Genomic DNA, 27,715 nt, shown 5'->3' with positions numbered 1-27,715 from the left:
AGAGGGCAGAGGGGAGGGACAAGATAGGAATAAGGGATTAAGAGGTACAAACTACTATGTACAGGAGACCTTCAAGATGGCAGAGGAGTAAAAAGTGGAGATCACCTTCCTCCCCACAAATACATCAGAAATACATCTACATGTGGAACAACTCCTACAGAACACCTACTGAACGCTGGCAGAAGACCTCAGATTTCCCAAAAGGCAAGAAACTCCCCACGTACCTGGGTAGGGCAAAAGAAAAAAGGAAAACCAGAGACGAAAGAATAGGGATGGGACCTGCACCTCGGGGAGGGAGCTGTGAAGGAGGAAAGGTTTCCACACACTAGGAAGCCCCTTCACTGGTGGAGACGGGGAAGCTTCCGAGCCATGGAGGAGAGCACAGCAACAGGGGTACAGAGGGAAAAAAAGGGAAACTCCCGCACAGAGGCTCGGGGCCGACCAGCACTCACCAGCCCGAGAGGCTTGTCTGCTCACCCGCCGGGACGGGCGGGTATGAGAGCTGAGGCCTGGGCTTCGGAGGTCGGATCCCAGGGAGAGGACTGGGGTTGGCTGCGTGAACACAGCCTGAATGGGGCTAGTGCGCCACAGCTAGCGGGGAGGGAGTCCGGGAAAAGGTCTGGAGCTGCGAAAGAGGCAAGAGACTTTTTCTTCCCTCTTTGTTTCACGGTGCATGAGGAGAGGGGATTAAGAGCGCTGCTTAAAGGAGCTCCAGAGACGGGCGCGAGCCGCGGCTAACAGCGCGGACCCCAGAGACGGGCATGAGATGCTAAGACCGCTGCTGCAGCCACCAAGAAGGCTGTGTGCAAGCACAGATCACTATCCACACTCCCCTTCCGGGGAGCCTGTGCAGCCCGCCACTGCCAGGGTCCAGGGATCCAGGGACAACTCCCCTGGGAGAACACATGGTGCACCGCAGGCTGATGCAGCGTCATGCCGGCCTCTGCCACCACAGCCTCACCCCGCATCCGTACCCCTCCCTCCCCCCAGCCTGGGTGAGCCAGAGCCCCCGAATCAGCGGCTCCTTTAACCCCGTCCTGTCTGCGCAACGAACAGATCTCCACGCAGAGGCAGGGCCAAATCCAAAGCTGAACCCCAGGAGCTGTGCGAACAAAGAAGAGAAAGGGAAATCTCTCCCAGCAGCCTCAGGAGCAGCGGATTAAGTCTCCACAATCAACTTGATGCACCCTGCATCTCTGGAGTACCTAAACAGACAACGAATCATCCCAAACTGAGGCAGTGCAGTGGTCTTTGGGAGCAACGATATATATATATTTTTTTCCCTTTTTCTCTTTTTGTGAGTGTGTATGTGTATGCTTCTGTGTGTGATTTTGTCTGTATAGCTTTGCTTTTACCATTTGTCCTAGGGTTCTGTCTGTATTTTTTTTTCTTTTAGTATAGTTTTTAGCACTTGTTATCATTGGTGGATTTATTTTTTGGTTTGGTTGCTCTCTTCTTTCTTTCTTTCTTTTCTTATTACTACGAACACCCCACTTTCACTAATGGACAGATCATCCAAAATGAAAACAAATAAGGAAACACAAGCTTTAAATGACACATTAAACAAGATGGACTTAACTGATATTTATAGGACATTCCATCCCAAAACAGCAGAATACATTTCTTCTCAAGTGCTCATGGAACATTGTCCAGGATAGATCATATCTTGGGTCACAAATCAAGCCTTGGTAAATTTAAGAAAATTGAAATCATATCAAATACCTTTTTGACCAGAAATGCTATGACACTAGATATCAATTACAGGAACAAAACTATAAAAAAATACAAACACATGGAGGCTAAACAATACGCTACTAAATAACCAAGAGATCACTGAAGAAATCAAAGAGGAAATCAAAAAATACATAGAAACAAAAAACAATAAAAACACAACAACTCAAAACCAATGGGATGCAGCAAAAGCAGTTCTAAGAGGGAACTTTATAGCTATAGAATCCTACCTCAAGAAACAAGAAACATCTCCAATAGACAACCTAACCTTACACCTAAAGCAATTAGAGGAAGAAGAACCAAAACCCCCCAAAGTTAGCAGAAGGAATGACATCATAAAGATCAGATCAGAAATAAATGAAAAAGAAATGAAGGAAACGATAGCAAAGATCAATAAAACTAAAAGCTGGTTCTTTAAGAAGATAAACAAAATTGATAAACCATTAGCCAGACTCATCAGGAAAAAAAGGGAGAAGACTCAAATCAATAGAATTAGAAATGAAAAAGGAGAATACTAGCAAACAGAATCCAACAGCACATTAAAAGGATCATACACCATGATCAAGTGGGGTTTAACCCAGGAAGGCAAGGATTCTTCAATATATGCAAATCAATGTGATAAACCATATTAACAAATTGAAGGAGAAAAACCATATGATCGTCTCAATAGATGCAGAAAAAGCTTTCAACAAAATTCAACACCCATTTATGATAAAAACCCTCCAGGAAGTAGGCATAAAGGGAAATTCCCTCAACGTAATAAAGGCCATATATGACAAACCCACAGCCAACATCATTCTCAATAGTGAAAAACTGAAACCATTTCCACTAAGATCAGGAACAAGACAAGGTTGTCCACTCTCACCACTATCTTTCAACATAGTTTTGGTATCACCTCACACCAGTCAGAATGGCCATCATCAAAAATTCTACAAACAATAAATGCTGAAGAAGGTGTGGAGAAAAGGGAACCCTCTTGCACTGTTGGTGGGAAGGTAAACTGATAGAGCCACTATGGAGAACAGTATGGAGGTTCCTTAAAAAACTAAACATAGAAATACCACATGACCCAGCAATCCCACTACTGGGCATATACCCCGAGAAAACCATAATTCAAAAAGAGTCATGTACCAAAATGTTCACTGCAGCTCTATTTACAATAGCCAGGACATGGAAGCAACCTAAGTGCCCATCGACAGATGAATGGATCAAGAAGATGTGGCACATATCTACAATGGAATATTACTCAGCCATAAAAAGAAACGAAATTGAGTTATTTGTAGTGAGGTGGATGGACCTAGAGTCTGTCATACGGAGTGAAGTAAGTCAGAAAGAGAAAAACAAATACCATATGCTAACACATATATATGGAATCTAAAAAAAAAAAAAGTACTGATGAACCTAGTGGCAGGGCAGGAATAAAGATGTAGACATAGAGAATGGACCTGAGGTCTTGGGCGGGGGACGGGACAGGGAGGGGGAAGCTGGGGCGAAGTGAGAGTGGCATGGACGCATATACACTACCAAATGTGAAATAGATAGCTAGTGGGAAGCAGCCACATAGCACAGGGAGATCAGCTCAGTGCTTTGTGACCACCTGGAGGGGTGGGATAGGGAGGGTGGGAGGGAGATGCAAGAGGGAGGAGATATGGGGATATATGTACGTGTACAGTTGATTCACTTTGTCATAAAGCAGAAACTGACACAACAGTGTAAAACAATTATAGTCCAATAAATACGTTTAAAAAAACCCCAAAAAACAAAACAAAACAAAACTACAATGAGGTATCACCTCAAACAGGTCAGAATGGCCATCATCAAAAAATCTATAAACAGTAAATGCTGGAGAGGGTGTGGAGAAAAGGGAACCCTCTTGCAGTGTTGGTGGGAATGTAAACTGATACAGCCACTATGGAGACAGTATGGAGGCTCCTTAAAAAACTAAAAATAGAAGTACCATATGACCCAGCAATCCCACTACTGGGCATATACCCTGAGAAAACCATAATTCAAAAAGAGTCATGGGGCTTCCCTGGTGACGCAGTGGTTGGGGGTCCGCCTGCTGATGCAGGGGGCACGGGCTCGTACCCCGGTCCGGGGGGAATCCCGCACGCCGCGGAGCAGCTGGGCCCGTGAGCCGGGGCCGCTGGGCCTGCACGTCCGGATCCTGTTGCTCCGCAGCGGGAGAGGCCAGAGCAGTGAGAGGCCCGCGTACCGCAGAAAAAAAAAAAGAGTCATGTACCACAATGTTCACTGCAGCTGTATTTACAATAGCCAGGACATGGAAGCAACCTTAGTGTCCATTGACAGATGAATGGCACATATATACAATGGAATATTACTCAGCCATAAACAGAAACGAAATTGAGTTATTTGTAGTGAGGTGGATGGACCTAGAGTCTGTCATACAGAGTGAAGTAAGTCAGAAAGAGAAAAACAAATACCGTATGCTAACACATATATATGGAATCTAAAAACAAAATGGTTCTGATGAACCTAGGTGCAGGACAGGAATAAAGATGCAGACGTAGAGAATGGACTTGAGGGCATGCGGAGGGGGAAGGGGAAGCTGGGACGAAGTGAGAGAGTGGCATGGAAATATATACACTACCAAATGTAAAATAGAGAGCTAGTGGGAGCAGCCACATAGCACAAAGAGATCAGCCTGGTGCTTTGTGACCACCTAGGGGGGTGGGATAGGGAGGTAGATGCAAGAGGGAGGAAATATGGGGATGTATGTATATGTATGGCTGATTCACTTTGTTATAAAGCAGAAAGTAACACACCACTGTAGAGAAATTATACTCCAATAAAGATGTTAAGAAAACCCCATAAAACTACTATGTATAAAACAAATAAGCTACAGAGATATACTGTACAGCACAGAGAAAATAGCCATACAGAGAATATAGTTTATACTAATTTTAGATGGAATATCATCTATAAAAATTTAATCAATATGTTGTACACCTGAAACTAATATAATATTGTAAATCAACTAAACTTCAATTAAAACAATTCTATGTCAAATAAATGCAAAAATACCTGAAAATGTATTGTATCTTATCAGTAAAATAGAATACTTATAAAAAATTAACAAGGAACCTTTCCAGGCAACTCATAAATGAATATAAATGACTGATAAGCATTAAAAACAAAACGACTGAAAATCATAATCGAAGGAACAAAAATAAAAAATGATACCTTTTTTTGTATTATATTTTATCCTATTGTATATTCACCTATTAAAATGGTAAATATAGTAACACTTGGCCATACCTAGTATTGATAATATTTGTGGGAAATGGGAATTCTCATCTTGTGCTGATGGATACATACATGGGTAAAACTTTTTTGGAGGGCAATTTGATGACATACAGCAAAAATCGAAAATATACAAAATTTTGGACACAATAATTTCACTTCTAGAAATTGATTCTAAGTAAACAGGGATGTACACAAGGGTAGAGGAGTAAGAATATTCATGTTTTTATTTTTTAAAATTAATTTTTATTGGAGTATAGTTGATTTACAATGTTGTGTTAGTTTCTCCTGTACAGCAAAGTGAATCAGTTATACATACACATATATCCACTCTTTTTTAGATTCTTTTCCATATAGGTCATTACAGAGTATTGAGTATCTATGCTTTTATATTAGCAAGAGATTGCATAAATTTAAATTTTCGACATTAGAGAATTGGTTAAATAAGATATGATACCTCCTACTAATGCAGGCATCAAAAATAAAACTGTAGAAAAATATTTAGAGACATGGAAAGATGAGTCTTATGTACAATTAAGTGAAAAAAGTTACAAGCAGTACTTAGAGTATGATTTCATTCTAGTTAGAAAAATACATAATGTATATATTAATGGCTAGGAAACAGATATTTGTGCTGGTTACCTCTGGGCCAGGTAATTATAGATGATTTTCATTTCTTCTTTTTGCTTCTATTTTTAATTGCTCTACAACGCAGACACATTGCTCTTATAATAAAAACTCCAATAAAACTTATTTCTCAAAAAATATCAATGCTAATGCCCTATAAATGGTGCTGTGAGAAATATCCGTGTCGGGCCTTAGTAGCCAAAAGAAATATTTGACAGAAGGCTGCAAATGGGTTTAGGTGCTGTGGGGAGGCCTGAGATGCTGCTGCTCTGAAAATGGAACCCTGCAGGGTACTGCTTGGCCTTGGAACACCAAAGGTGGTGGCATGGGCGCTGGCCTTGCCCTCCAGAGCAGATGGCACAGTTTAGGCCTCGCTGCACAAAGAACAACCGGAAAACAAGGACAAAAAAATTAGCATCTGCCTTGCCTGGGACAAGGGATTCAAGTAGGCTGGGTCAACTCTGCATGGACGAGCCTCTACTGGACATTTTCCATGTCTATGTCATATAGCAAAGAGTGTAAGAGCAGCAAGGGACTCACTTGTCCCAAGTCTTCATTTACAGTTACGGAAAGTGAGGCTCAGATGAGCCCATGCACGTGTCATTCAATCAACATTCCTTCTTGAAAGCTGTAACAGTGGCTTGAAGTGAAAACAATGCTAGACTGTCTGAAAACTAGAACAGCCATTTCTGGGTAGACTCACCTACTGGGAGTCTCAACACTCAACCTTCATGGAGAAGAGTTGGTGCTGACATACGGCTTTAAAAACCCCAAATCTCCCTTCTCCCCTTCCTCCCATGAAAACACGAGAATCAAGGCCCATGAGTTACTGTCCCTGTGCCACAGAACCGTGGAGCTCTTTGAATCTGTTGTAACCGAGTAGCCTTGTAGATGGGAGAAATACACACACATGAATCTCAACATTTACTGCCTACAATGGGGCTGGCAAACGGCTTTCATCCTATATACCAATCGCCAACATGCTTGGTTGGAATGTTAAAATGAATTCCAGTAGCTCGTTGTTGGTTATCTATTTTTTATATAGTAGCGTATATATATTTTTTATTTATTTTTTTATTGGGGTATAGTTGTTTTAGGGAACTATACTCAATATCTTGCAATAGCCTATAATGGAAAAGAATGTAGAAAAATACATATATTTTTATATATATATGTATAACTGAATCACTTTGCTGTACACCTGAAACTAACACAACACTGTAGATCAACTATATTTCAATAAAATTTTTTAAACACACACACACACACACACACACACACACACACACCACACAGAAGGGTTAAAAAAAAATGAATTTCAAGGCAGAGCCTGGGCTGACTGTCATGATTGATTAGGGGTGCCTTGGCTGTGGAAGGGGTGATTAACAAATATCTTTGCCATATATTTCCATCCTGATCTAGAACATCTGTTGCCCTCAGCACAGTGTTTCTTCATTCAATCTCTCTCACTATTGATTACTCACTCTTATAGAATGTCAGATTAATTCTTTCAAATATTACTTTAACTACATCATCCTCCTACTTAAAAACCCTCTAGAGATACCTCCCCATTTCCCACATAGCAAAGCTACCCCCTTACCTAATAATCAAGGTCCTCCACAATTTGAGGCTGTTTACTGTTCTGAGTTCGAAGCAACCCTCCACAGAATCTTCTCTCTGGCCTCTGGCTTACTTCTTGTACCCAGAGCGCATACTCTGGTCTGAAAGGGCCACCAGCAGGAGCCAGGGATGGGAGCTGGTCCAAAGGGGAGCAAATGGACTAACGGATCAGGATGAATCACTAGCCAGGGAGGCCCCAGATGAAGGGAGGCTGTTAGAATGCTTCCGGTAAGGGTTGGAGTCACATCTGAGTGGACAAGCTCTGGCTGAGGCTCGCTCCTTGTGAAGGCCTAGTTTCTATCCCAGCTCAGCTGCCTGTCATCCGTTTTAAAGCAGCGGGGTCTTACAGCTGTTTCTAAACAGACACCTGATGCACATCTCACACGTTTTCACCTCCTCCTGGCTCCTGGCATCTTCCTCACCTCGAGGGCCTGTTTCCTTTCCTTTGTGCCTATTTGAATCCCTACCCCCCATCCTTCAGTGCTCAGCATCAAAGCATAACAATGAGGCTCTGGTCTGTCTCCAGTGACCTACTTCTCAGAGACCTGATACTTGACACCATTCCCTAATGCATCTCCACGATTCCACATGGATCTCTCCTAGTTCAATGGTGTTGGCAAGACGCTGACATTCACCACTAGGGTCCATTTTGCCCATGCAGTTACATTCAGGGACTTTATGCATACTGCCTCCGTGGTCTACTCAGGTGGAGCGGTCTGGATGTGAACTAGGGCATTAAGGTGTCTCTTAACTGTTAGATTTAAATACCAGTCTAAGGTACCAAAGCACTATAAACCAGGAATGGAATGCAGCAGCATAAAGCACAATAAATTCTTATTGCCCATGGCTAAAATAAGACAAAATATTATTCCAGAATAGGGGAGAAAGAAAGTAAAGCTATCATGGGAAACATGAGCAGGTCGACTTTTCCAGCACGCTGAATGGCACCTGAGTGACCCAAGAGTCATTGAACTTGAAAATAAACAAGTGCTGCACACCCTGCTAGTGACTGGACGATAAGTTATGACAATCTCTCATAGTTATGGGCCTAAAATAAAAAGTTTACAATGCACATGTTTAATTTGGAATAAATTTACCCTTCATATGCCAAAACAAACAAAAAAAAGAAGTTTAAACTTCTGTGAATTCCAATCAACGTGACGTGCAAAAACTCAATGCCAAGTCTGTTACCACAAACAGCGCTACTCGTTACTGTATCTGTGTTTTATTTTCACCCAGATCAGAAACAGAGAAATCAGAAGCTTTTTCCATAGGCCTGTATGCATTCTTTGCTAGTTTCAGATGTTAACAAAAACTGAAGGTAATCTTTCTGTGCTAGAACCCTAAAGATACCAAGCCCTGGGGCCGTATTGTTAAGTTATGACCAGTATGACTGAGAACCCACTGGCTTCCTGTCCTCTGCACGTGGGCGAGGAGAAGAGTAGAGGAAATTTCAGCACTGAGCCAAGGACATAATTCTAGCTACCGTGACCAACATTTGGGGCCACAAACAGTGAGCATGAAGATTTTCTCCATTTTGTAGGCCTGTTTTTCCCAGGCCTCTGAGGGCAGAGGACTTCTTCTCCACCTTGACCACCTCCAGAGGGCATGCTGGGAATGTAGAGGTTGCTCTGGCATCTCCACGATTCTGGGGTGAGGGGCCCAGGATGCGGATGCCCTTGAACAACTCTCTGCTACAAGAGGGTGCCAGCCACATGGGCAATAACTTGGTGGAGGTCACCAATGACAGATGCCAGGGAAGTTGTACCTGGTGGAGTTACTTAAACACTTGCCTTGAGGGGTCTCTCTGGGTTGGTTTTACACCCCACCTACTGAAGGAGGTTTAAATAGATGGCCTGGCTTTTGGGAGGTACTGATATTGCAGTTTTCTCCTTGAAAGCTGGTTATAGCTCTAATTTAGGTAAGAAGAGGTAATGGAGGAGTACTGGGATACAGTTGGCAAGGGGTGAGGAGATATAGGAGCTGTTCTGCACTGCTGTATCTTTCTCCAAATTCAGCGCCATCAATCTGAATGAGAGAATCTGGACTGTGGCATCAGCCCAAGAGGATTTAGAAAGGAGCCCATTTAGACTCTGGACAAGCTCAGGTCCAGACTAAGAACTTCAGTCACCTCATATGGAAAGTCAGCCAAGTTTCCACTGGTGAGTCTGGATTCTGTAGGCAATTTAGTGATTTCCTGTTGGCCACCCCCGACTGCTGCTTCCCTCCCACCTGCAAGTAGTCACCCACCCATAAATCCTGTCCAGCCCTGGATCTCTGCCCAGTGTTCCAGAGGGCCGGACTCACCGAGGAGAGCGGAATTCCCAGGATCCAGGCCCAGCTGTGTTCCCAGCGGAGACGTCAGCACCGAAGGAAGGTTCGGTCCAGTGGCTGAGAGCAGGGCCCTGATGTCGTCCAACTGCGTGGGGACGTGGGGGGGATCTGTGAGAAGGCAGATGGTGCATCAGGCAGGTTAAAGCATAAAGGCTGTGTTAAGGGGAGAGGGAGAGGCGGCCATGCATGTAAGTGTGTCTGTGTCTAAGGCAGGCGTTACTATTGTTATCTTTAACACCATTTTTCCTATAGAGAAGGTGTTCCCATCAAGGTGAGTCTGAATTTTAAATATAATATTTGATGCCTGAAACTGTAAGGTCGGTAATAAGAATCAGGCATGTTGATTTCCGGAGTTCCTTAGTGTATGCCTCTCTATCCCACAGTACCACTGGGGACTCTATAAACGCATAGTTAAATGAAACTATATTATAAAGGCACTTTAAAAAAGCCAGTGCTTCTTCAGCATTTACTAGATGCCAAGTCCTCTGCTAAAATATTTTTCCTTTAACTCTTAAAACAACCTTTAGAGGGAGGTACTTTGTTATTGTTCCCACAGATTGGGATACACCACAGGAATTCCTTACTGCGAAGGATCCTGTGAGTGGCCTTTTTCTAGGAAGAAAAGGGTCCAATTGTGAGGCTGGGAATTTGCTTTGTGATCTGGATTTTTATGCCCAAGTAGGATCAGAGAAGCAGGATAGGGATGATTTATTGTTCAAAATCTTATAAGGAGTCAGGGCTGACGTCATCAGGAATCACAGTTAACCAGAGGTAAAAGTGACAAAAAGGGAAGCATAGTGGCTTGCTTATTATTTCCACTGAACAAATAAAGAGGCAAGCACCTGCTGAACCTAGTGGTAGGACGATCCCAGATTCTCCTGGGAAAGAAGCAGAATTCTGTTCCCCTTCTTCTTTCGTCTCCTGTCACACTCCAAGGCCAACTCCCACCTTTTACTCTAGAGCACTTGTTGGAGTGGAAAGAGAAGCAGGAGGGTTGCCCTTGTAATCGATGGTCATTTCAACAGTGTTCAGTGAGGGCCTACTGTGTGCTTGTCACCTTGTTCAGTACTTTTTAGGGATGGCAAATAAATAAGTCACAGTGGTGCCTGAGTCTACTTCAGAAACATGCCTTCTGTCTACTGTGCCTTTGACTGCAAAAGACCATCACATACAGAAAACGGTGATGAGTTTATATATTTATATATAAATTAAAATTTTTAAAGACATTCTATATATATTCTATATAATTTTAAAATATTCTTTATATGGTAGAGGGTAAAAACATCGTGATTGGATTCAGGAACTCAATTTGTGCTGTGGCCCTTTCATTCACTAACTTGGGCAAGTCACTTAATCCCTCTAAGCCTTGGTTTCTTCATCTATAAAATGATGAAAAACCTCATCATTTCCAAGGTCTCTTTCTACTCTGATATACCATCATTTTAGGAACTGATAGTGACAGTTTATTCAAACCTAGACTCTTTTCCTCCCATCCTTTTTAATATTCCCTCAAAAATATTGAAATTGAATATTGAGGGAAATGGAGTTCCCTCAAGAGTACTGAAATTGAAAAGTCCTTCAAGAAGATTAAAATTCAAGAAGTCTTTGCTTATTTATTAAGAGCCAAAAGGGGAGGTTATGTCCCATCTTTAAAACCATCGATCTTTCGGGGCCAAATGTCACACCCTCCTAGTGTCCTTACAGCTTCTGTCATAATTTACTTCTTCAGGGCATGTCCAGCTGATCTTCTGAGGGAAACTGTAAATTCCCCAAGGACAGAGGTCACTGCTTGTATTTATCCTAAAGCTCTACATGGGACTCCGAGGCAACACTTAATGAACGGTCATCCCACTTAATGAATAGTCATACTAACTCATGAGTGAAAGTCCGCCTCGTGACACTTCAAGTCTCCACATTACAGGTTAAGTCACAGGCCTTGGCATGAAACCTCAGCTTTACACATGAAATCCCTCATTTAAAAATTAAGTCACATTTTGGGCTGATTAAAAAAAAGAGAAACACTACTCCTATGTTCATAAAGTACCTAAAGAAAGTAACAACTTTGATGAATAAACCAAGACTTCTGATTGCGGAAAGCCCTAAAATTAAGAATCTAACTAGCGACTTTTTTCCCCATCCAGTTTGATTAAAATGGGAAGACGTCATGTTCTTCAAACTCCACGTTCACAGTCACACTGCATTAGCATTGGAATGCTGCAGATCTGGCTCCCAGACCGTACACACTTCACTGGTGGAGCTACAGTAGCAGCTACACCTCCTATGCTTTCAGCTCTGTTAGCAGAAGCGACAAGGAAGGGTTATTAGGGAGGAAAAGCCCACAGCAAGCTCCATAACTCAGTGTGGGGCAAGAGTCTCTGGGCCCCAGGCTCCAGACGAGCAGCTCAGCCAGATGAAATCCAACACAAAACAAATCACATCCTTCACGGAGCTGATTTTCTGCGGCTTCCTAAGATAACTGGAGGTTTATGCAGCCACTGTTGAGATGAAAACCCATGTGGGCATCTCTGAAATCTGAGTGGGCAGGGGTAGACCCTATGCTTTGGTATATCATCAATTTGGGGTGTGAAAATATAAAGTTTACTTATTTTTCCCCGCGGAAGCCCACAATGTATGTATGTGTATGTATGCGTGGTGTGTAATTATTCATATTTCTCACATTTTCCTTTTTTTTTCCCCTAAGAATGATGGCTTTCTGTTCCTGAGATAGCCAGCACACGTGCTCTAATAATTGCCTTTTTAAAAAAGTAAGACAAACACAAGCTTCTTTATCCTATCCCACCAATTCCCAAACTGTGGGGAAGAGAAGCAGAGAGTCCTAATCCAGGGGACAAAAGGGTTGTAGCTTGCACGTGGCTGAGTCCAGCCCTGGGCATCAATGAGTGTTGATGGTGTCTCAGCAATTGTTGTTATTTTTAAATAACTATTTTATGCCAGGAACTGTGTTAGACTCTTGAATCAGAGGTCCTTATGTTTGGGGGTGCTGTAGTCTGAATGTTTGCATCCCCCAAATTCATACGTTGAAATCCTAACTCCTTCAAGGTGATGATATTAGGAGGGAGGGACTTTGGGAGATGATTAGGTCATGAAGGTGGAGCCCTCCTGGTTGGGACTAGTGTCCTCATAACAGAGACCCCTGAGAGCTGGCTCATCCCTTCAGCCATATGAGGGCACAGTAAGAAGCCATTATTCTGCATCCACATAGAGGGCCTTCACTAGAGTCCAATCATGAGGGCACCTGGATTCTGAACTTCCAGTCTCTAGAGGTGTGAGAAACAATCTTCTGTTGCTTATAAGCCACCCAATCTGTGGCTATTTTGCTATAGCAGCCGGAATGGACAAAGACAGGGGATGTACACGTGTGGACTTTAGGTGGACTAGACTATGAACTTCCTGAAATTTTACAAAATATTTTGCATTTATGAATTTTTCTCGACAAGGTAATCTATCGTTTTCGTCTGATTCTCCAAGAAGTCCTTAACACAGAAGGAGTTAAGAGTGACTGCTGTACTCCTGTTACCTCTAGTTGCCAACCCCTACCCAAATATGGGCAATCTTGCTCCATAAGTTTCTACACGGAGACTAGCATCTACGGCTTAGCAAGGTTAAGTGACTTGCCCAAGGTTACACAGTGAGTCAGCAGTAGAGCTAGGGTTCTAACTGACGTCTTCTTGGCTTGCTTGGCCCCAAGGTCTGTGTTCTTTCTACTGGGAGGCCCTAAGGTGGGGAGAAGGGAAGGGATATTGATTTTGCCTTTATGCACTTAATTGGATCAGGGACAGGAGGAGGTAGAGGGTGGGTTAGACAGTCACCCCCAGTGGGGTCCACAGGGGGCAGCTGGCCTCGAGGTGTTTACCTAGGATCAGTAGCTGCGTGTTCTCAGTCAGCTCCCCGTGCAGATTGGCCGCCCTGCAGGAGTACAGGCCCTGATCCGAGGAGGACACGGCTGTAAGCAGCAAGGAGCCCTCGTGCAGATGGTGAGGGGCGCCCAGTTTGCTTTTATTCCTGAACCAAGTGACTTCGGCTTCAGGCACACCTAGGAGGAAAAAAAATAAACTCATCAGCCAACACATTCAGGTGACCCTGGAGGCATTTATAGCCTCTTGCCAGGGCCCGCCCCAGGGCTGCTCTGCAGGAAGCATGTGCCTGGGCGTCTTCTACTCCCCTTCAGCCAAACTAAATAATGCTTCTGACCTCTCAGCTGTCTTGAGATCTTTTGCCTTTTAAACCTTACACTGATGAGGCAGGAAGAGAGAGGCCGGTTCAAGAAGAGGAAGGAGGCAGCTGGGAAAAGGGCACATGCCAGGGTGGAAGGAGTGAACCCAAATTCTTTGGAGAAAACACCTCAGAACCGAATGTATACACCAGTGCAAATGAATGACTGACAACTACATGAAACAAACCTAACGTTAAATAAGAGAAGCCAGACGTGAAAGAGTACACACAGTACACGGTATGATATTGTTTCTGAAAGTAGAAAACAAAAATTGGTAACATCAGTACTCTGTTGTCAGCAGTCAGAGTCGGGGGTTCCTCTGAGACTGGGATGGACTGGGAGGGGTTGTGACTGAGAGTGGGGACAGGGAGCTTGGTTGCTAGTAATCCTCTGTTTTTTGACTTGGGGGCTGGTTTGGTGGGCTTGGGACCTTTATGATATGAGCACTTTTCTGTATAAATATTATATCTCACTAGAAAGTTAAAAGCTACAACATGTTGATATATTCATGAACCAGACAAATGAAAGCGGCTAGATCCTTACCAGAGTTGACACTCCATGTAGAAAACAAGCCTGTATTTTTTGAAGCCTAAGTATTTTCTTAGAACAAGAAAAGATTGAACTATCAGTATCACCACAGAAAAAGAAAGACAGAAAGAAAGTGTTCTGCTCTCTCCTCAATCTAAGTTATTGTTGTGAGAAAGAGCTGGGGAGAGTATGCACATCTGAATTGGGATGGGGTTCCAGTCTTTGGAAGTCAGGCTCTATCCTCTAGGAGCGTTATGACTAAATGTTTGTGTCCTTTGTAAATTCATATGTTGAAGTCCTAACTACCATCAGTGTGATGGTGTTAGGAGGTGAGGCCTTTGGAGATTGTTAGGTTTAGATGAGATTGTGATGAGGGGGGTGGCTCTTGTGATGGGATTAGTGCCCTTATAAGAAGAGACCCTCTCTTTCTCTCTCTTCACCATGTGAGGACACAGCAAGAGATAGCTGTCTGCAAGCCAGGAAGAGAGTCCTGGTCAGGAACTGAACGGGCTGGCACCTTGATCTTGGAATTGCCAGCCTCCAGAACTATGAGAAATAAACTTCTGCTGTTTAAGCCACCCAATGTATGGCATTTTGTTATAGCAGCCTGAGTAGACTAAGACAAAAGAATGGCTTTAATTCCTGAGGAAGTTTCCCTGTGGGTCAAATGCTGGTAAGCAGGTCCCAGTTTAGGACAAGCCTTCTGAGATGGTCTGAATAGGAGGCCAAGTTCTGAGTGAGCTGAGAGACAGAAAGTGTGTGGCATTAATTCACAGGTCTCCAGGGAGTAGAAAGCTCCATCCCTTGCACTGTCTAGCCTGCTGACTCAGCTCCCAACGTTTGCTCATAAAACTCTTGGACATGTATCCAGGGCAGGTTTAGAATGTCAGATCCAGGTAAATAGGGTCAAAACCAGGAACAGTCAGAGCCAGAGCTTTAGTCCTGTGCTTTCCCCGAGTTGGGGATGGATTTTGCCCTTGGGGCAAGGGCAGCCTTACCCTTCATGGGCAGCCTACTGTTGAAAATGAAGACACCTTCAAGGAGCTACCTGTGTACCTGTTGGTTGTCCTTGATGAACAAAATTTACCCACAGTCTGCTTTGCAACAGCCAGCTCATCAGCCCTCATTATGACCCCTTGAGCACTTGCTGTTCCTGAACTCCCAGTGTCAGGAAGTGGGGTGGGATGGAAGGGTGGTCTCCTATGTTCCCTCACTAACAATGAGCTACCTTGTGTGAATTCACTGGTGTCCTTGCTGGCCTGCGGCCTCAGGTGGAGTTTCCAGTGGTGGAATGGTGGCCTAAGGTGTGTGGCCCAAGTGTTTGGCCAATCTGTAGGGCTTTTCTCCCTGTTAATGGGGAACAGGAGAGTGACTCTCTGGTCCTCTCTCTTTTGTTGTTGTTCAGATTACCCGTAATTCAATGTGAGTCACTAGGGACTGGCGGACTGGCAGGCTGGCCGGAGAAAGGAGGCAAGGCTGCTGAGAGGGGTGGAGACTTGGATACTGCAGCCCTGACCCATCAGGGAGGGGCACACACTGTGAAACTTAAGGCTCAGGTGCATGAGAGGGGTCAGGCTGGCACTATCTCTAAATAAACCTGGAGAAAAGATGCAGGTGAGAGGCAGAAAAGATGATTTTTCATTGCAGCCCCACTAGGGGGAGCAAGAGCGTCATGATGCCCAGCCATGCCAGCTTAGACTTTGGTCCCTGAGCTCCGTTTCCATGTTGGGGAAAAAAAAAAAATTCCATGGCATTCAGGAGAAAGCCTCTGAAAAGTAAGTTGAAGAAAACCCTTCCAGTCATTTCTCTCCTGAAAGTGCAAGGAAAAATGAGGTCCTACAAACCATCTTTTGCAAGTATTCACCCACTTTCCCTCACCATGAACTGATTACACGTAGCACTTGTCACTGGCACCTTCCTTGGAGGAGGGCTGTGGGCAGTAAGCACAAAATCCCTGATAGGAACTGAGGTTGTTCTAGAGCGAGGAGGCAGGGTAAGAGAGCCAGACTAATGGGCTGTCAGTTCCACCAGCAAAAGCGTGGTGACTAAGTGAACGGTCGGGGGCAATGCTCTCTCTCCATGATGGTGTCCATGGGCCATGGCGTGTGTGTCTCCAGAGCCAACACTGTTTACACGGTCAGCTCCTGCAGCAAGACTTGCTGCTCCCCTATGTGTCATTCACTAGTCAGGACTTATGTGACTGTAGGGCAGCCAGAGGGGAGACACGGATGGTGAGAAAGAGGAGGAGGAGGGAGAGAGAGATGATCCAGGGATGGAGCCATTTCTCATGTCTCCAGGAAGTGGGTGTAAGCTTCTTCCTTCATCACTTCATCACTCTTGGCCTCATGCCCCTTTGAAAGCAAGTCTGTTTAACAGGACAAAACAGAGTCTTTGCTAAAAGGGTTGAATTCCTCAGTTGAGAGCAGGGGAGTTCATGGGAGAAATGAACATGTTCAGGATAACGAAGGGTAGAAGGAAGTGACCTCCAGTCTCTGTAAAACCGGGACCACAGAAGTGACAGCAGTGCCGAGGGAAGCCAAATGATGTAGGAATCATTCTTTAATACATAGATTAACAATTAGTCTAAGTCTAGTGATCTTAGACTCCCTCAAACATGGACCTGAATCAAGAATTTGCCAACGGAGATGGAGTTGCTGGTGTCACATTTTGGGGGATTCCTGCCTGTGATCACGCGCCTGAAGCAGAGAATGACACCAAAAAGATACTTTGGAATGACAGCCAGTCCTGCCGTGACTGGTTCTGACATATTACAAACAAAGTTGGAACAAGGGGAGAAGAAAAATAAACGATGCACCAGAGATCTCTTTTTTCTTTTTCTCTCAAGAGATGACAATGATGCTTCAGAAAATATCACCAGCCCTCATATATGCCAGAGTCCCTGGAAAAGGTACCAGATATACATACCTAACAATGATGTTTAGAATACCTAGACATTGGGAATGCACCAAGGTCAGGAGCTATACAAAAATATCCTGAACATATTAGACGGAGAAAGAACATTTACTGAGTATTTGCTATCAGCCAAACACTTAATAAACATAATCACTCATATTTCACAAAGGTCCTACGAAGCATCGTTATTAACTCCATTTTACTGATGAGGAAATTGGGACCTGAAGAGATTATGAAATCTGCCTAAAATGACGTTAGTTTGGATTCCTGAATGATTACATAGGGACAGAGTCCCTGTACCTCCTCTCTACCTCATGGTCAATCAGTGACCTACAAATGGCAGGTGGGGATCCAAACTCAGATACATTTAATGCTAGGGATCCCCTTCCTAACAAGTACATGACACCGCCTGCCATTATACCAGGCTGCTTCCTTAGAAAAGGTATGAATTGCTGCACTATTATTTCTGGTATCGAATCCTTAAATATTTCCTACTTTTCGGATTAACCTTTCTGCTCTAATTGTAACACCAAGATTATTGTTAAGAGAGAACTTTCTAGAATCCATTTGTGCTGGCTTTGCTAGTGCTCTTCTTGGTGAGAAGCTTAGTCAGGTTGTGGAAGGTTTTTTTTTTTTTTTTTTTTCCCCCAAGCCTGTTTTGAGGTGACAGCACATTCTACAGAAAGAAATGTCTGAAGAATGACAAAAAATATACTCCACCGCAGAACAAAGTCCAAAGCTGTGCTGTGGACAAGTTAGCTGGATAGGCTCCACACTCTGGACTCCCTGGTATGATCTGTGTCTAAAAAAGGAAGGAAAAGGACCTGCCTTTACTTCTCCCCCTTTGTGGTATATCTTATCAATAACACAGTGCTCTCCCTGCTGCTTGAAAGGATCAGTAAATGAGTGTAGTCATAATGGGATGTAACTTGATATGATTACGAGGATTAGCGTCTTTAATCTCCACTGAGCTGCCAGGTAGGGTGATGTATAATCATCTTTTTTTAAATCCCAGGCAGGATATTCTTGTTAACTAGACCACTTGTTACACTTGGAAGGCTGCTTGCACCATGGCGACTTGTCAACATCTTGAGGTGGGGCATCCACTGAAAGGTACACCTTGACATAAGTTCTAGAAGTTTCTTTGATGGTTTGGTGCAAGACAAGGAAAGGATACAGTAGCTTAAATGTCAGCCTTGGCAATTATTCTAAAGAACCATGGAAGTCTGGAAAGGTTTTCAGCCTTCCACATTTCTTCACACTGACTGTGGCAGACACTGATAGCTGTTTCTTCTTCTTCCTGGGTACCCAGCCCGGCTATATTTCCCAGCAGCCCTTGTAGCTGTGAGTAGCCATGTGACTAAGAAGGAACGTGAGAAGTAGTAATGTGGGCTACTTCCAGGTGTCACCCTTAAAATCTTCTCAACCATCGTCTACACTTTGTTTTTCCCCTCTTCTGGTTGACAGGATAGAGAGAACCTCTGGGGAGACCTTGGAAGGCATGTATTCAAGATAACATAGCCACCAGTGTTCTGTGATGCTGAAGGACTGTGGGGGGCAGATCCCTTCCAGCTGACCAGGACCACTCTTTGGACTCCTAGGTAGGCAGTAATAAACTTCTACTGTGTTAGAGTCACTACACATTTGGGAATCTACTTGTTACCGGAGTCTAGCCTTCCCTAGCTAATACACTGCCTATCATTGACTCCTCAACTAGTTATTTCTACATGACCCATCCTCACAATTTTATATCCTAAGTCTGCAAAAGGTACCCTTGCTCCAAACTGTACCATAATCTAGGAAAGCATATAAGATCTAGCCCTTGCCTCCTATTCCCCCACCCCCCAGCCACATGTCATACTACTTTCTTCTCTGCTCTCCATCTTACAGACACACCTGCCACATTTCACTCCTTCAGATGCAACATACTCTTTCTACCTCAGATACATCCTGTTCCCAATGACTGAAACACTCCCTCCTCCTCCAACCCTTTATCTCCTACTCAGTTTTCTGAATTTTCTTAAGTAGAGAACAAGTTTGGGAGTGGTATTAAGGGATTGGATCACTTTTCAAGAAAAAGCCTCATCATACTCATTACTTAATGCTTTTTATGCTTAAGAGTCGGGAAGAATTTGTGAGGCTGAATTTTACATGTTGAAAACATATGTATGCAAAAAGTTATTTAATGAAAAACTGCTAACAAGTCAAACATGTAAGGACATGAGTTATTCTAGGTAAATTATGTAATATTTTTAAAATACACTATTATATAGCCATTAAAATTATGTCACAAGAGAGCCATAAAAGTTACTTGTAGTATCAAAGTAAAACTAGTTTTTTCTGCCATTTAGCATTTTAGCTGTCAGCATTTTGACTGGAGACTCAGCTCAAGAATGATTTCTTTGTCCAGTAAATTCACAGACCAACAGTTTAATCAAAAGCAGGCTCTTTCCCATCTACATTGAATAAAAATCTTACTTAACAAAAGGCATAATGGCAGAGACACACATTTATTTTAGTTAACCATGGTTAATACAAATGGCCCTATGAATAAACATAAAAGCAAAGAACATAATGTACGTAGCCAGGCAAAAACTGGACCTAACAACCTAGGATTTCACCATCAGGTTACCAAGAGTGAGTCTCTGGATGGAGTCGGGAGACATGGCCTTAGGTGGCATGGAAGAGTTGACCAAAGCTGGTTTGACTGTCTTGGGTTCCCCACGATAAATACTTCACCTGGATTCTGGTTCTCTCAGTCTCCCTCAAATGCCCAATTCCTTGCTTTGCTGCCCTTTGCTTCCCATTCTTTTAGTCCTACCAATCCCAGCGCTCAAGAGGAGACCCAACATGGTCCATCATATCTCCAGTTGGTGTTCCGTCTCCAAGGCCCATGTTCCTGGTGATCACGTGAGGAGTGATGGTCCTGCACAAAGGACCCTGCCTCTACCACCAGTCTGTGTATAGAGGGGCAACTCATTCATGGGAAGCCCTGTCAGAGATTCTGTCCTAATAGGGCCTGAAGGGATTTAGTTCCAGAAGCTTTCACTGATGAGGTTGGATGCACAGGCCAAGGGACGCTTTACCAAGAAGAAGCTAATGCATGATGACAGAGAGAGATTTATACTTTTGGGTTCCTGGAGCTACCAGAACATTTCAGAGAAAAACCAGACCTGGCTGTTCTTTGGAAACAACATGCTCTAGATGAAGATTCTCCTCCTACTTCTTTTAAAATGGGTTCTCTCTGGCCTTATAAATCACAAGTGGAGGTAAATCTTCCAATGTTGGGGCTGAGATCTAAGATGAAGAAACCCCCAGAGCAGGGGGTGCCAATGCCTGTCCTTTTTGCAGACAGGGTATGACTGGGGAACCGTGGTTTGGGTGCCGCAGGAAGATATATCTGACGAGGACAGCAATCAGGGGACTGTGGCTGGGCACAAGAGCCATCCGCTTTTCCTTTGCACTGTGGGTGTGAAAACCCTCGGGGTAGACAGGCTAGCAGTTCACAGGAAGCGAGAATTGGTAGCTGAGCTTTGTTCCAGTCTATGTGGGTGTTCTTTATTTTTTAATTGACGGTAGATGCCTTTATGAAGAGCGTACTACAACCTCCTCTGGTCCACTACTCCTCCACTTCCCTGTGACTTTCTGGTCCCTTTAGGCCTCTGAGTTTGCAAGGCCTACCCAAGGGCAATGTCTATATCCACTCCTAACAGCATTAGCTGTTTTCATTAATGACTCCGACCCACTTCTGAAGTGAGTAAGCTCCAGGTTCCTGTTGGTCTTACCCCTGCCATCCACTCCCGAGCTTTCCACCACCACTGCCCTGAGTTCAGGCCCCAGCACCTCTGCTCTAAACTACTGTGATGGCTTTTTTGTTTTCTGGATATAAATTTATTTATTTATTTATTTTGGCTGTGTTGGGTCTTCTCTAGTTGCTGCGCACGGGTTTTCTCTCGTTGTGGCAAGCGGGGGCTACTCTTTGTTGCAGTGCACGGGCTTCTCATTGCAGTGGCTTCTCTTGCTGCAGAGCACGGGCTCTAGGTGCACGGGCTTCACTAGTTGTGGCACACGGGCTCAGTAGCTGTGGCGCACGGGCTTAGTTGCTCCGCGGCATGTGGGATCTTCCTAGACTGGGGCTCGAACCCGTGTCCCCTGCATTGGCAGGCGGATTCTTAACCACTGCACCACCAGGGAAGCCCTACTATGATGGCTTCTTAACTGGACTCTCTGTCCCTGTGTTTCTTTTCTTCAATCCACTTTATGCACTGCATGGCCCCTTAATGTCACTTTCAATCTGCCTTCGTCTGAACTCCTCATCCAAGCGTTCAAAGTCTCCCACGGCACAGGTGCAACCCACATTACTAAAGTGTAAGCCCCACCACCCTATCTATGTACTCTGGGCTCCGGCCAGACCAAAGCACATGCTGTTCCCCTGAAGTCCTGCAGCTTCCCTGCTTCCATGAATTTTCTCACTCTCTGTCATCACCCTGGAACACGCTCTGCCCCCATCTTTGCATGCTCACATTCTACCAGTATGCAAGACGGAGATAAAAACCACCTCTTCTCCCTTCATCTGTCCCAGTTTTCCTCCTCTCAACTTCCAGCAGCACTTTCCACTTTCAGAGTGACTGAGGTTCATGCTTGAGTTTTCCTACTAGCCCCAAATCCCTGAGAGTAGAATTTGTACTTATCTTTTCAGCCCCCAACCTAGCACAGGGCTCCATTAATATTTGAACAAATGGATTAACATATGAATGCATTTCTCACCTGCAACTTGGCAGTTAATGGTCACATTCACGCCTCCAACTGTTTTGACGGTGCCTCCTACATCAACTGTGATGGCGGGTTCCTCCGTGTTGAACACAGTCCCTCGGGATATTTTCACTAGTGGCTTTCCTGAGGGTGAGAAGGAGCGTGACATTTTATTAGATGGTGGCTTTGGGTACTCCCTTGAAACACGAGATGACCAACAAGGAACAAGGGACATACCCAGGCTTTTTCCACTGACCGTGTTTTCCTTTGAAAAAACTCTAACTGTATACTATAAAAACCATCCGTCCACGCACCTACCTGTCTAGCTACCATAGAATTGTCACAAAAAGAATCTGAGGAGAGAGCATGGTATCCAACAAGTTGGGATGATTTGTGCATCTTATCATTAAACAAATGATCCAATACATTTGGTTTTTATGGGCTTAAATTTTTATTTTGAGATAGTTGTAGATTCACAGGCAGTTATAAGAAATAACACAGAGCAATCCTGCATACTCTCTACCCAGTTTCCCCCAACGGTAATATCTTACAAAACTAGAGTACAATGTCATGACTAGAACACTGACACTGACGAAGTTAAGCTACAGAACAACATTTCCATCACTGCAAGGATCCCTTATGCTGCCCCCAGCCCTGCCTTAAGCCTTTGGCAACCATTAATCTGTTCTCCATTTCTTATAATTTTGGCATTTCAAGAATGTTATATAAATGGAATCATACGGTATGTAACTTTTTTTGATGGGCTTTTTTTCACTCAGAACAATTCTCTGGAGATTCTTCCAGGTCTCACATGGTACCGTGGTGGCATGTATCAATAGTTTGCTCCTTTTTATCGCTGAGTAGTATTCCATGGTGTGGACGTACCAAGTATGTTCAGCCATTCACACGTTGAAGGACATCTGGGTTGTTTCCACATTTTGGCTATTCAAATAAGGCATCTATATACATTCCTGTACAAGTTTTTGTGTGAACATTTGTCTTCATTTTCTATGGATAAATGCCCAGGAGTGTAATTATTAGGTCATACAGTAGATTTTTAAGGAACCGCTGAACTGTTTTCCAGAGTGGCTGTATCATTTCACATTCCCACCAGTAATGTATGAGTAATTTAGTTTCTCTGCATCCTCGTTAGCATTTGACGTTATCATTAGTTTTAATTTTAGCCTTTCTGATAGGTGTGTATTGATATCTCATTGTGGCTTTTTAAAAATTTGCATTTCCCCAATGGCTAATGATATTCAACATCTTTTCATGTGCTTACTTTTCATCTTTATATCTTTGATGAAATGTCTCATGTCCTTCAGCATTTTATAATTGGATTATTTTTTTACTACTGAGTTCTGAGAGCTCTTTACATTCTAGATGTAAGTCATTTGTCAGATATGTGGTTTGTAATAAATTTCTCCCAGTCTATAGAATTTTTCCCCTATCTTCTTTAAAAAATTTTTTTTTAAAATTTATTTATTTTTGGCTGCATTGGGTCTTCGTTGCTGTGTGTGGGCTTTTTCTAGCTGTGGCGAGCTGGGGCTACTCTTCATTGCGGTGCGTGGGTTTCTAATTGCAGTGGCTTCTCTTGTTGCAGAGCACGGTCTCTAGGCGCGCTGGCTTCAATAGTTGTGGCGCATGGGCTTAGTTGCTCTGGGGCATGTGGGATCTTCCTGGACCAGGGATCGAACCTGTGTCCCCTGCATTGGCAGGCAGATTCTTATCCACTGTGCCACCAGGGAAGCCCATGCGCCACCACGGAAGCCCTCCCCTATCTTCTTAACAGGATCCTTCCACAGAGCAAAAGTTTTTAACTTTGATGAAGTCCAATTTATCGAGTTTTCCTTTCATGGATCACGCTTTTAATGTTAAGTGTAAGATCTATTTACCTAGACCAAGATCCTAAAAATTTTTTCCTAGTTTTACATTTTACATTTAAGTCTGTGATATATTTTGAGTTAATTTTCGTATAAGGCATGAGACTTAGGTCAAAGTTTATTTGTTTTTTGCCTAAGGATGTCCAATTGCTCTACCACCATTAATTGAACAAGCTATCTTTCTTCCATGGAATTGCTTTTGTGTTTGTCAGCATCAGCTGAGTATATTTTTGTGGCTCTACTTCTGTGTTCTTGTTTCTGTTCCACTGATTTATGTGTCTATCTCTCTACCAATACCACACAGTCTTAATTATTGTAGTTATATAATTAATCTTGAAATTGATTCTTGAGTCTGATTCTTCCCACTTTATTATTCTTTGCTATGCTAGTTTCTTTGCCTTTCTACATAAATGTTGGAATAGTCTTGTCTACAGCTATAAAATTTTGCTGGGATTCGGATAGGAAATATACAAACATGTATATCAATTTAGAGAGAACTGACATCTTTACTGTGTTGAGTCTTCCAATCCATGAACACTGTGTGTCTATTTATTTAGATCTCCTTTACTTTCTTTCATCAGAGTTTTGTAGTTTCCAGTGTACAAGTCCTGGACATAATTTGTTAGATTTATACCCAATTATTATTTTTTTAAGGGATGGTAAATGATATTGTATTTTCAATTTCAGTGTTCATGTGTTCATTGCTAGTATACAGAAACAGTTGTTTTGTATAGCGTGTGACCTTGCTAAACTTATATATTAGTTCTAGAACTTTTTTTTGTAGATTCCTTGGTATTTTCTAAGTAGGCGATCATTTCTTCTGTGAACAGTTTTATTCCTTCCTTTTGATCTATATGCATTTTATTTCCTTTCCTTGGATTATTTCACTGGATAGAACTTCCATCACTACATTGAATGAAAGTGTTAAAAGTAGGTTTTTAGTATGATGGGTGATTTTTCGGTTGAAACCTGGACATTTTCATATCCTCTTATACAACTCTGGACCTTATTTCAATCTGTTTTAGCTGCTGTTCTCTGAAACCACTCAGGTCGGGGAGCAGGGAGATGCCACCTGGTTACTACCCAGTGGAAGTAGAAGTCCAGGTTCTCCACTTGGCTTCCTTTGTGACCCACGTGGGGGGGCTCCTCTTAACTGCTGGACCTGGGTAGAGCTTCTGTTGCCCCCGGCTGCTCTCCACTGACCCTGCCGTGGGAGAAGCCTTGTTACTGCTGGTGATGAGTGAAAGTTCTAACTCTCCAGGAGGCTTTCTCTACCACCACCCCAGCGGGAAGAGGAAGAGGGACACTCCAGGATGAGGGCAGAAGTCTAGGATCCCCATGTGGTCTCCACATTGTGTCCCTGTGGGGATAAAATCCATCTTCTCTGACGCCATGTCCATGGGGGTGTTGGGGAACCATGTTTCAGTCTTACGAGGAGTCCAGCCTTCCCATTCAGGCTTTGCTGGTGTGGGTGGTGTTTGGAGTAGAGCAGCATTTTCTAGTTTTCTATCCTGCTAGGTTGCCCCTTTCCTGTTCCTTTGGGTAGAGGAAGCAGGCTTAAGCTGGGACATTTTTTTCTGTTTCTGTGGCATTTCCTGGCAGCCGCCTTCTTCAGCTCCAAGTTTGGGCTTTATGAGGTAAACAAACAAACAGCCCAGAAAACCCAATGAAGTCACAATTGTGTCATTCCTCAGTACCCAAGGTCCCTAGCCAGTCTGTTTTCTCCTCTCTCCTTTTCAGTCTTCTTATGTTTGTTTTATATACAATGTCAGGATTTTAGTTGCATTTACCAGGAGGAATAAGGAAAAAATACATCTATGGCAGCTTCCCGTAAGTGGAAGTTCTGTGTACATCACACTTTAATAGGCCTTTATCAGCTGGCGATAAAAATACAGCACTTCATGTACATGACCACAAAGAAAATGAAAAGATTCATTTATCGAGCACCTTGGCGAAATAAGGGTCCACTTGAGATCATTTTCATACACCCAAAGCTTAATTTGTTGTAAGCCAAATGGATTTAATCTTGTTTCAACCATTTTATAGGCAGGACAATCTACAATGGCATTCACTCTTCTGTGCGCCTTCATTAACTGTGAAGAAAACCATAATTCGCCAATGCCCTTTGGATCACACCTGCTTTTCATACTTTTTGTTTTCTCCGTCATCTATCTATCCTTTCTTCCCGCTTGCACTGTCACACAGCTTCATATCAGAAGCTGTCCTTCTTTCTTTTCCTCTCCCCTTTAATTGCCTTCTAGGCATGAGTTATTAGCGCATTAGAACTATCACTATGTTTAGGGACAGAAGCTTGAGGCAGGTGCTGAGGAGTTCCCCTTTGGGTATGTGCACAGGCTGTCTGTCTGGTTTGACTGGGCTCCTTCTCCTTATCTCACCTATATTCAACGTGTTTGACATTATGTATGACCTGATGTGGAGGTGAGTGATTTCGTACTATAATGCTTTCTGAGACTAATGCAGGGTGGTAACGAGAGACTGCAGCGGGAACGACACAATTAATACGGGTATATCTACCTGACCTCCTGACCCTAAGAAGCTCTCGGCTCGCACGTCAACTATACCCTAAATCTACCAGTCCCTCCGTTGCTATAATCTGATGCCGCCATGTTCTCTGGTGGACTGTTCCACAGCCTAACTGGTCTCCTTGCTCCCACCACATGCAGCCGATCACACAAGTCCTCTGCTTAAATTATCTAGTGCTTTTTCAGTGCAGTTAGAGCGAAATTTCAAGCTCCTTTTCATGCCCAACCATCCCCTATGTGTTCAGGCCCAGATGTTTACCCTCCCCTCTACCTCCCTGAGGCCACACTTCCAGTCGATCACTGTTGTTGCAGCCACACTGCCCTTCGGTCCCTCCTTTCAGAACATCAGCACGCTTGTCCCAGCTGTTCCCTTTCCCTGATATCCTCCACCTGAAGACTTCTGCACAGTTATTTTCTTCTGGTCATTCACGTCTCCACACAAATATCACCTCCTACTCGGGCCTTTCTAAAGCATACATGCCTTCCCTCCCTTACCAGTCATTACGTAGCTCAATGCCAATTTTATTTTCTCCCTAAACACTAGAACTATCAAAATTTTACCTTACTTGTGTGTTTTCTGCCTCCCACCCCTCACCATGTAACTTTCATAAAATCAGGGATCACATCCCTCTTGTTCTCTTCTTTGTTCCTACCACTCAGTCCCGGCATATAGTAGGTCCTCAATAAATATCTCGTAAATGAATATATGTGTGCATACGGTGTACTATGCACATTATCTGAATTTTTTTTTGTTGTCGTAACAACCCTGAGAGTCAGGTAAAGAATTTCCATCTTTTATATAGATGAGGAACTTAGGCTCAGAAAGGCCCAATGGTTTGTCCAAGGCCAGAGAGCAAGCAAGTAGTAGGACTGAAGGAGACCCCACAACTTCAACCTCAAGTCCAGTGCTTGTAACTGGAGATCCCAAATCCTTGTCTGTGGACTATCTGCCTCAGAACCCCCAGGGCACTTGTTAAAAACATAATCTGTCCTACTATATATAATAGTTGCCTCACTGTGTGTAATAAAAACAACTGTGCCAATGGGGAAAAAGCAAGTTAGGGACCAGTTTCAGACTCACAATTACCAAGCTGTTTTTCCTATAGGAAAAAAAGGTGGTTTAGTAATAAAGGTGGTTTTTATAGCTGCAAGTGTATAGCTATAAAATTCAAATGTCACTGAATTAAATCCAGCCCTTAATTAATTATATTGAGCTTTTGCTGAAAAGTAACAACCTTTCATCCTGTCACTAGAGGCGCTGTTGTTAGCACAGGCTAATTATGCGT

The 27,715-nt window shown here is 43.4% G+C and overlaps 1 protein-coding gene across 1 annotated transcript in view; it reads right to left on the bottom strand.

Annotated features, from left to right (window-relative positions):
* ADAMTSL1 (ADAMTS like 1) overlaps positions 1-27,715 on the bottom strand; it is a 480,443-nt gene that overhangs the window by 80,245 nt on the left and 372,483 nt on the right. Inside the window, exons 18-20 of the mRNA XM_032634985.1 lie at positions 22,019-22,147; positions 13,451-13,630; positions 9,550-9,684 (exon numbers count right to left, since the gene is read on the bottom strand). Of these exons, the coding sequence (XP_032490876.1) occupies positions 9,550-9,684; positions 13,451-13,630; positions 22,019-22,147 (444 nt within the window). The remainder of the gene's footprint in view (positions 1-9,549; positions 9,685-13,450; positions 13,631-22,018; positions 22,148-27,715) is intronic.

The sequence above is a fragment of the Phocoena sinus genome, chromosome 6 (assembly GCF_008692025.1).
Source record: "Phocoena sinus isolate mPhoSin1 chromosome 6, mPhoSin1.pri, whole genome shotgun sequence".
Lineage (NCBI taxonomy): Eukaryota > Metazoa > Chordata > Mammalia > Artiodactyla > Phocoenidae > Phocoena > Phocoena sinus.
The sequence above is the reverse complement of the archived record's forward strand: the minus strand, read 5'-3'. Positions and strand labels throughout refer to the sequence as shown.